This window comes from Meriones unguiculatus, chromosome 6 (assembly GCF_030254825.1).
Source record: "Meriones unguiculatus strain TT.TT164.6M chromosome 6, Bangor_MerUng_6.1, whole genome shotgun sequence".
Classification (NCBI taxonomy): Eukaryota; Metazoa; Chordata; class Mammalia; order Rodentia; family Muridae; genus Meriones; species Meriones unguiculatus.
Window position 1 is genome coordinate 51,158,327 of NC_083354.1, and position 10,675 is coordinate 51,169,001.

At 41.2% G+C, this 10,675-nt stretch overlaps 1 protein-coding gene across 2 annotated transcripts; it reads right to left on the bottom strand.

Moving 5' to 3' along the window:
- Positions 1–531: 531 nt before the first annotated feature.
- Positions 532–10,452, bottom strand: Dbr1 (debranching RNA lariats 1). Of its 2 annotated transcripts, XM_021636597.2 has the most exons (8): positions 10,110–10,452; positions 9,474–9,598; positions 8,409–8,489; positions 7,503–7,588; positions 5,713–5,937; positions 2,993–3,073; positions 2,468–2,613; positions 532–1,405 (listed from the first exon to the last, which is right to left on the bottom strand). In XM_021636597.2, the coding sequence occupies exons 1-8, from the start codon at positions 10,304–10,306 to the stop codon at positions 721–723; spliced, it is 1,626 nt and encodes a 541-aa protein (XP_021492272.1). In that variant the 5' UTR covers positions 10,307–10,452; the 3' UTR covers positions 532–720. The 2 variants fall into 2 exon arrangements, with proteins under 2 accessions (XP_021492272.1, XP_021492273.1); XM_021636598.2 differs by lacking the exon at positions 5,713–5,937.
- Positions 10,453–10,675: the final 223 nt, after the last annotated feature.

Genomic DNA, 10,675 nt, shown 5'->3' on the forward strand with positions numbered 1-10,675 from the left:
AAACAAAAACCTCAAAGTCACAAAGCTTTATGAAGACAAATGTGGACAAGATGGATGCTAGCCAATGGAGGGCTTCTGTAGTGCCTGATTTGGACTTTGATGGGATGATGAGAACGGGACCCTGGGATCCTCTGACTCCTCTTCCAAAATCCAGGGGCAATCTCTCCCCAGCAGCCCAGGCACCTAACTAGAGACAACAGAGGTGGAGTTGTTCCACATGGATCTCTGAAAATACTTTATCGTTCTTCATACAGAAGGAGAGACAGCATTTATACAATCTTGTGGTAATTAATATTAAACTGGACAATGGCCAAGTAACTTGAATATAGCTACCAAAGTTACATAAAAAAAATCAACTAAAATGTAATATACAAAGCCTATAGAATATTAATTTCAGCAATTAAGTGGTTTTTATGCATCAAAACATTTACAAAAATCTTCATAGTTCCATTCTCAGAGAGGTGTTTCCCAAAGTTCACATGTAGTAAGTGCTGAAAAAATGGAAGTGAAATCTTAAAAAATGGCCATCAATCAAATTTCATATGAAATTTTAATAAGTTTATATCTGAAACATACAAACATACACCTAAAAACAAAGCTGATATATAGCCAAAATTCCATCATTTCATTATTACAAAGTCCAGTCATAAATCAGGAATTCAACCCTAAAAATAGGGTTTTGAAATCACATACCTACATCACTGTGACCAGCCCACTGTCCTACTCATCATCGTCATCATCTGCAGCATAGATGGCTTGATTCCTCCTCTTTATCTTCTTTCTTTGTTCAGGTTCATGTTCATTACTCAGCCTCTTCAGCGGAAACTCGGTTAAGTCCTTCTCATCCCCAGACTCTACAGTTTCACCAGGTCTCTCCTCCCCACTAGCGGGAGAGGGGGATGCATCATCAGAAGACACAAACATGGAACTTGGCAAGTTTCTGATGTCGGAGAAGCTTGTAGAAAGGTCAGACGCTTGATCAGAAGGTTCTACAGAAGGCATGTGCATGTCACTATGAGCACTTACAACTTCTTCTTCCTCTTCTTCTTCCTCTAACATGATTTCATCCGGATTAATGGAGGACAGGGCAGATGTGTCTGTGTTGTATTCACTCCGGTCTTCTCCCGAGTCATCAGTCCCCAGGTCACCCTGCTGTTCATATTCACCACGTAGGGGCTGCTCTTCCTTGGCCTTCTGAAGCATGACATTAATGTCTGTGACACCAAGCTGGGCACAAAATTCAGTAGTCTGCGGATTGATCCTGTGAACCAGCTGCACTTGTGTCTGTGGCTTACTAGGATCATAACAAGCAGCTGTCATGCTGAAGTTACAGGGAACTTTAGGGTCATGGTTCAATTTTTCCATTACTTCTTTCATAGCTTCTTCAGTTGCGCTATAATCCCACCTATAACAATCAGAGCAATTGGTTTATTCTTGTTATCACCTTCAAATAGTAAGTAATAAAACCTAAGTGTGGCCTACAGATACAAGGATGAAAAAAGAAACTTTAAAAATTCTACATAAGAGCGGCGAAGACGGCTCAGTGGTTACAAACACTGGCTACTCTCTCACAGGATAAAGACTCAATTCCCAGCATCCACATGGTGGCTCGTGGCCATTTGTAACTCCAGTTCTAAGGGATCTGTCTCCCTCTTCTGGCCTCCACAGTGTCAGGCATACACATGGTACATTGACATTCATGTAGGCAAAACACCAACACCTATATACATAGGATAAAAATAGAAGACAGGCATGGTGGTGCACTCCTGTGATCCCAGCAGTCATGGAGGCAGAGGCAGGCAGATCTCTGAGTTCAAGGTGAGCCTGGTATACAAAGCAAGTGCAGGACAGCCAAAGCTACACAGAGAAACCTTGTCTTGAAAATAAAAAGCCAGAAAAAAATATATATATAAAAAATTCCCACATGGTAAAATTATGATTAACTTATAGTAAAGAGTCTTTAGAAAAAAAAAAAACTCTAAGAAAAAAAAATGTACTCATTTAGTTTACACACACAATTATTTGTGTGTGTAAACTAAATCTTCACTGCACTCTAGTCTGAAGCATGCTTGTATGTTCATAAACTTACTTGGGATGATGCTTAACAGGCCCTTTCTTTTGTCAGCCATGGATGAAAATCTTATAGCTTTCTCTAACGTAATAGTCAGTCAACCTTGAGTACAAAGCTGAGGTCTATGGCCAGTGTCTGCGGGGCTACAGCGTGTAAGTTCTGCAGTCAGACCCAGATTACAGACACCAGGCCACTACTACACCTCACATATGTCAGGTCATCAAGCAGGCACTTGCTAGGAGGCTTGCCAAATGCTCAGAACCCAAAAAATCACTGTCACCTCGCTCCCTCCTCCTTCATGCAGATCGAGGCCAACTCCTCAGGGACCAGAACACGGTACAGATGAGAGGAAAAACCGTACACGCAGTGCAGAAGGCAAGCTCGAAAGAGAACTACCTTGTATGCAGACCATTGTTTTCCGGCATGTTCCACAGGCCGCTGGTCACATTAATCAGGTCATCAGTAGCCCTGAGAACAGTAAGCCATTCAACATCATACTCTAGGTACTCAGGAGCACTGGGGTCATGTTCTATTTCTAACACCTATAGGACAAAATCAGAAACGTTAGGCAACTCACTTATGTTTAACCGTTTAACAATTTTAAATCAATTTAATTTTAAATGTTAACATAAGCAACAACATTTATGTTTTTCAGAAAACATAAATTATAAATAGCACAAATAAATTGGAAGTAAAAACTATTTCTTTAAAATTGCTGGAAGATTTAATCCTAGCACTTGGGAGGCAGAGGCAGGAGGACCTCTATGAATTTGAGGCAAGCCTGGTCTACAGAATGAGTTCCAGGACAGTCAAGGCCTCACAGAAATACCCTGTCTCAAAAAAACCAAACCAACCAACCAACCAAATAAATAAATCACTGGAAGAGTATAACTTTTGTAAAATGACTCATTTTCTTCTTACCTGAAGAAAGTCTCTGTGTGGTAAGCACTTGTCCAAGGCTAAAAACTTGGTTGCTTTGCCTACTTGTTCTTTATCCGTGGCCTAGATGACATAAATGGTGAGTTAAGAATGTTAAAACATCACAAGTAATTCATACATTGAGCATTTCTTACATGTGCTCCCAATTCTGTGTCAAAAGAATTAAACAAATGAGTAACTAAACAAATGAGTAAGAAACAAACAAACAAGAAAGGAAACAGAAAAGAACAAGGGGCGAAGGTCAACATCCACTTGTCTAATGGTATGCAAAACATTAACCGTTGCTGGCTGACATTTCCTCCAAAATTAAAGACAAACACTGGCAATGATGATGTCAAAAACTGATATGTTACATGAGTCATTCACAAAAATGAAAAAAAAAAAAGAAACTACTCACTAAAACCTTATACTTTATGATTTTTTTACACAAATTATTCTGAAGAAACACAACTCAAATCATGGTTGTCTACAACTAAGAACGCAAAGTTGCTTACAAATAGGAACAAAAGATTCTGGAGATGATGGACATGTATAGCCAGATGGTGGCACATGCCTTTAATCCCAGCACAGCAGAGGCAGAGGCAGAGGCAGAGAGGCAGAGAGGCAGAGAGGCAAACGCAGAGGCAGGTGGATCTCTGTGCATTAAAAGGCTGGCCTGGTCTACAAAGCAAGTCATAGGACAGCCAGGACTACACAGAGAAACGCTGTCTCAAAAAAGACTAGACTGTGATATTCATACAATTCTATACATTTACTTAAAAAACTAACTTATATATTTAAGATGTGTTAATCTTGCTATTTAAATATACCCCAATAAAACTAATTTTTTTTCCAAAAGTTAAACAACAAAAGGAAACAGGGAGAAACCACAAGAATGAAGGTCACAAGAAGCAGCACAGAAACGACTGAAAACAGGAAGGGACGTGCAGAGAAAGGACGGGAGGCTCGAGATGGCTAACAATACTTGAGGATCAAGTATCAGTCTGACAGAGGTGAAAGAAGTGAGGCATAGAGACCATGGGAGATCTTGGCAACAAGACAGGCTTAAGAAAAAGCGAATTTTGGTGTGGGTGAAAGGACTGACAGAACACAAAGTTAAAGGAGGCTGATGAGCTGATAGAAGGATTCAGCTTTTCAGTGATACGAAGAGGCATGCTCTTGAGGATGACAACAGAAGGCAGAGCGGTGGAAAGCAGCAAACAAGACAACTCAGTAAAAGCTCAGGAGTTGGCTGGGCATGGAGGCACAAGTCTCTAATCCCAGCACCCAGAAGGCAGAGGTGGCCAGATCTGTGTTCAAGGCCAGCCTCATCTACACAGTGAGACCACCCACTATCTTAAAAAAAAAAAAAAAAAAAAAAACAAAACTCAAGAGTACCATGAGCCCTTAACAAGTAAAAGCAAGCAGCTGATGTGGAAAGGTGAGTGGGTGTACAGGTAAGTCTGGACATCAAGCAAGTATGGTCACTGGGTGGCCTCACACAAAGCGAAGGTGTAATTTTTGCCTTCTATAAGACCACAGCTTTGGATGAGTGCTTTGGGAGTATCTGCAGATACAAACTATCTCAGGAATGTTGCTAAAGTAGGAAAGAAGTTTGGGAAACATGACACATCACATTCCTCTCTAGAAAGTGCTCATTAATGTATTAACGACTCTGAGAAAGTCTGTAAAAGACCAAGAAATCTCCAACTATTAACATTGCATTTTCTAAATAGTTTCCCTAGCAAAATCCACCCCCAACCCCTCCAAAACAAAAACAAAAACTCTGGTAGGCACCTGTTCTCAGTCCCTCTCACAAATCCTTAGTAGTCTGCTTCCAAAATCTCTAGAATCTACTTCACTCTCTTTGTTCTTTGCCTAAGTAGCACCCTACCTCTGATTTGACATCACTCCAATCCACACACAAATTAATCCTGCCAATTAATCTTTCTAGAACCACCACCTGGTTCCATCAGGCTTTAAATCTCTCATCATCTTCTAAAGTTTTAGACCCAAACTCTTGTTTTCTCATGAAGTATTCCATAGGAAAACCATCTAGAAAGGTCAGGGTTAACAGCTGGAGATTCTGCAAGTCTTGTGGAGACCTTCTCAGGGGTCTAATGACCCAACGGGCACTGTTTTTCTAGAGTGGATGTGACATGCAGTGCTTTCCACAGCTACTGGACCAAACCCTTCTCTACATTAGAGGTATAACGTTCCTGAAACATAGTTTTATTTGAAAATATTTCTAAGGCCCTTTCTAATATGGACCTATTCTAGAAGCAGTTCTGATTCTACTCCAGCTGCATCTGTCTCTATACCTCAGGGACAGGAGCTGGTGCCCCAAGTGTACGGTGCTCTCACACCTTTAAAGTCCTCGAATATGGTGGTCCCTTTAGTAAAACACTCCCAGACTCTAGCTCCTCCTGGCACCCCTAGATTCATCTCAGCCATGCAGTCCTTGGAAACTTTCCCTCTCCAAAACTAGACCAATCTCATCCCATCACAGTTCAGCATGGGTACCCTCACGTACCTTAGCCCTTTCCTATTACGCTCACCCTGCTCTGTAATTGCTTGCTCATTTCTTCCCCACACTGAGCACTGAGTGAGCAACTCCTAAGAGAATTGCATTTCTCTAGTTTTACCACTGTACCCACAATGACTTGTTCGTGGATGTTCAATAAGCCTTTATTAAAGATAAGAGGTGATATTTTCTATCCTACCTGATGCTGCATCAAAGCTGCGAATTTCACATGCAGGTGTGCAGAGAACCAGTATGCGGGCTTTAGGTGCTCCAACAGCTCTGAGGCAGCAGGACTCCCTAGCGTGTTATTTTCCACTTCTTGGCGGAAAAAAGATTTGGTCTTAAGAAGTTGCTTCTTATTTCCATAATGATATATACTTCTTGGCCAATCATGAGATAAGAATATATCTATAGGCTGCTTTAACTTTAAGAACAGAAAAACAGAAAGAAAATTCTTAAAAATAGACTAATCAAAAACAATCCCTCCCTTGTCTTCACTGCCATACACCCACTCTTGTGGACTGATGATCTCGCTTTCCGTGTTGATCCCTTAAAGCCTAAGGACACTTTAAGGAAATAACAGAAATATTAAGCCCTTTGTTCATGTAGACAAAGAGAAGCAGCCTTTTCTGTGCCTCAAAAATGATCCTGTTTTCTGTAGCAAAGGCAGGGCAGCATAGCCACTTTTCGGTAATCTGCTAATCAGCTGAGGCCTGCTACACCAGATTCCTAGGATGTATAATAACCACAGTTCCTTTTCCCTGCTAAGGAAATCATAATTGTGAAGATCTAGAGAAAACAGATTTAATGAGATTTCCAACACAATTAACACAGTACACCCGGAAGACTTAACAACTGGGAGATGGGAATGCGCTAAGCGGCAAAGTGCTTGCAGAGGCGCCTTGTGTACGGACTCCTGGACTACCATCAGTTTTCCTAAGGTATCCACACAGTACCAACTAAAAACCCTCCCTCTGCTGCATAAATTAGTACCGAAAGTTGCTTATAAAGGAAACACAGAATATGCTCTACATTTTACTTACTCTTCAGCACTTTATGAAAACAACTACTTGGGAGACTAAATTGAAAATATAATATAATGCAGATATAACAGTCAATGAATGAACAATAAGAACTGAAGAAGGGTGATGGCTCCACACTAGAGAAATGGTGCTTGGAAAGTAGTATCCAGCTGGCGTTAAGGGGTAAGTAGCATTTAGATTGGTATGGTATCCAAAAGAACAGTACGAACTGATCCTAAGAAAGGCCTGTGCACACACTATGTACTGCAGCTCTAGGGACAAACAGGACACGGGCACTGAGACAGATCTACCACAGACTACTGGGCAGGTCCTTGTTTGGCTGCACCTCAAACTGGCATTCTTAACAGGGAGAGCAGAGTGAGAACTACCTCACCGAACCCGAAAGAGATTATATGAGACACCATGTGTGAAAACCACTCAGCCCCTGTTCATCAGAAAAGTCAGTATTTTGATTTTTCTCACAATTTCAAATCCCCTTTCATCTTTCCCATTAGTTGTTTTCTATTTAACACTATTATTTTTTTTTTTATCTAATACTAAAATTTAGTACTATAAAATTTTGTTTTCTCTCTTCTTTCTTTAGGGATAAGATTCTACCTTATAATCCAGGCTAACTTCAAACTCATAACCTTCTTGCCTCAGGATGAGGTTAGAGAGGTGTGTAGCATCACAATTGCCTAAAGTATTTATTTTATTTCAGCATATACTTTTTACCCTTAAGTATAATATGTGAAACCATAAGTTAAATTACAACTGCTTGTTAAAATAAATTTTTAGTCATTAAAAATTAAAATCTGTTCAACTATAAACCTCTTAAAAACTATTCAAACTGAATTTTAGAAATACTGAATTGCTATTCTCAAATACTGAAAGCCAGTATGATCAAATACATTTTGGTGCAAAATTAAGTTTATTTCAAGTCTACTGTTATCTACTTTTCACGTACCTGTTTTAATTTGTAGACCTCTATATTTCTCACATGATATATACTCCTTATGGTAGATGAATTATAAGGGGGGCACTCAAAATGACCTTAAATTGAAGAGAAATAACTGTATTACCATTGTCTTCACAAAAGTGGTTCCAAAGTTACATTCACATGGACCATGTAACAAAGAGCCCATCTTTGGAGTCCATGGCAACAGTGTAGCAACCATGGAGAGTAGGGAGGAGTGGTAGTGATGAGGCAATAGACTTTGAGTTAACAGTTACAATAAATATGTAAGTTTTAGCTGCCAATTTAATTCATGAAATTTGCAGCATCTATATGAATCTAAGCCACTGCTCTAACTAAAAATCAGTTAGATACAGTGGAATGAAAGGTAACTGTGCTATGTCTAAACAATGAAATACTATCCACAAAGGAAAAGATTACAGATAACAAGTAAAGTCATAGATTTCAAAAAACATGTTCAACCAGGAAGCAGGCTGCAAAAAGACAAAAGCAAGGAGATACATTTCTATAAAGTGTAAAACACACTATTCAACACACCGAAGCTCCTGTGTATTCAGCAGTGACGTGAAATAAGCAAGTGAATGATAAACACCAATTTGGAAACAGTGACCCCCTGGCTATTGGAAGGGGAAAGAGGAATACTCTACATATACTGTTGTATTTCTTAAAAATCAAAATCAAAACTGGCAAATACTTATTTGATAAAACTATATCATGGACACATAGATAGGATATAGAGTATCTGCATTTTCCTGTGCATAAAATACTTTTAATAAAAAATTAAGGAATAATATCATTTACAGAATAAATCTGATAAATAAGTCAAACTATCAATTTATTTATTTTACGAGGGCATGCAAACTCTAAAACATAGAAGTAATTCCCTCAAAACAATACCTTTTCGATAGTCATGAGATTTAAAGATGCCAGAGATCCCACCAATCCTTACACCTCGGTATTTTACAACACCAGCCAAACCTGAAAAATTATGCAGTTCAGTAAAATGTTTTAGGCAGAAGGAATCACTAAGAGAATACACCTTTTAGAAGCCAGGAGTTCCATGCAGTCTTCAAATTATTTGAAAATATTTGTGATAATATTTGTCATTTATATGCTGATGATACACAGGGCAGAGAAGGCCCGGAGCTAATCAGTCAAGAATCTAAGTGGACTCTAAAAAGATGAATGAGGTAGGATGTGAAAAGCAAACAGGCACACTGTGGCACCTAGCTGAACATGCACTAGGTGGCAGGCCTTGAAGAGAGGAAGGAAAATGTCCTGTAATGGACTTGCACAGTAGGAATCAAGTCAACAGGCGTAATGCCGACAGAACCTGTACTTTCTACAGTTCATTTTTGCCTCATCTGACAATGTCATCCTTTCGTTTTACTTGTTTGAGTCAGGTCTCACTAGGTAGCTCTGGGGGCTCCTAGAATTCACTATGCAGATGAGGCTAGCCTCAAACTCCTAGAGATCTGCCATGTGCCACCATGCCAAGCCAAAGTTCATCTTTTCATAATAGGGAGGTTGTTGAAAGGTGACAAATCAGTAATGAAACAGAGAAACAAAGTTCCCAGAGTTATGATTTCATCACTAGAAAGCCTGAAAAGTATTCCAGAAACAATCACTTAAGTAAACAGACTGGAAGGATTGCAAACTTTAAAAGATGGAAAATGTAGAGAATGAAAGGAACATTTCAAATGATATCATAAGGAATCCAATCAGCTAAATCCAGAATGCAGGAAAAGCTACAAGACAATCTTTCATATTCTACAACAAATAAATTAGAGAGGGTGAGAGAGCCCGCGAAGACCCATGAGAATCTAAGAGGCAGAGTCACCAAATGTTTGGATTGTAACGACTTTCTCATGATTATTTAAGTCAAAGGCATTCCCCCAACGCTATGTCTTCTAAATGCTACCCAACTGGTACAAATTCTGACAAGTGTACATAAACACATACCTAAGTAGTAAATATTTGGTGCTACCCAACCACCATAGGGCAACTCTTGCAAATGGTTCGAGGCTTCATGGTTTCCTCCAATGAAGATTGTGAGAACTGGGGCCTTTTTCTCTCCAGAGTAGTATCTACAACATAACGGTAAAGTTGTCAGGAACCAAACTAGCCACCGTAGAAATACCAAGAGGAGCAGTAGGAAAAGGCCGAGTTAAAAAAACCTGTCAAACAGACGCCAGTATCCATCCATCCCTGTCCTTAAGGACGAATGAAATCTTGAGCTTCGAGCCAGTAGACATTCATTGAGGACAAGAACTTTGTGAAGTGCACGGCTCTAGTCTGGGCTTCTAGAACCCAGAGTGGCTCACAGCAGGTCCAGTAGGAACTGGATCATTAAATTAACTCATCCTAGAGTTCTAGCAATTACAAAGAGGATATCTAAAGCTGTTGGCATCACCCCGATCCCTGGCAAGAAGAGACAGATGTGTACAGAAAGGAGGACAGGGACATTTCCTAAGCGCCGGGTCCTACGGACGCGGGGACCGGCGGCAGGCGGAACCGGATCCTCACGCGAGGCCGCTCCCGCTGGCCGGCCAGGGTGCACCCCCTGGGGACTCGGACGCCCGGCCGCGCGCCCCTCACCTGTAGAAGGTCTGCATGTGGCGGTACTTGGGCGGCACGGCCATGCAGCGCAGGTCGGCCTCGTTGCGCACCGCCTGGAAGTCGCCGCAGCACAGGAGGAGATCCACCGGCCCCCGGCCGCGCCGCTCCGCCAGCGCCAGGGTCTCGTAGATCTTGTCCAGCTCGCCGTGGCAGCAGCCGGCCACAGCCACCCGCATCGTGCCGACGGGCAGCGGAACTCCACCGTAGCGCCCTCGACCACCTGCAGCCCGGGCCGAACAGCAGAGAACACCAGATAGGCGGCCTCTCCGCTCCCGCCAACATTACCAGAGCCGCGGAGAGTTTAGATTCCTTTATGTAACTTCCGGATTCCAGGTCTCGCGAGAGAGGGAACGGGAAGAGCCGGAGCAACCCCGGGAAGAAACTTTAAGCTTGTCTAAGCAGACCTTGTTGGCCTTCGTTAGACTATGAGTTCTAACAATCTTAGGGGCCTGGTAGCTTAAAACTAGAAAAGGAAATAAGAACTTCCAAAATAGGGATTTAATTTAGTAAAATTAAGGTAAGCAAGTGAGCAGGAGCGATTAGGC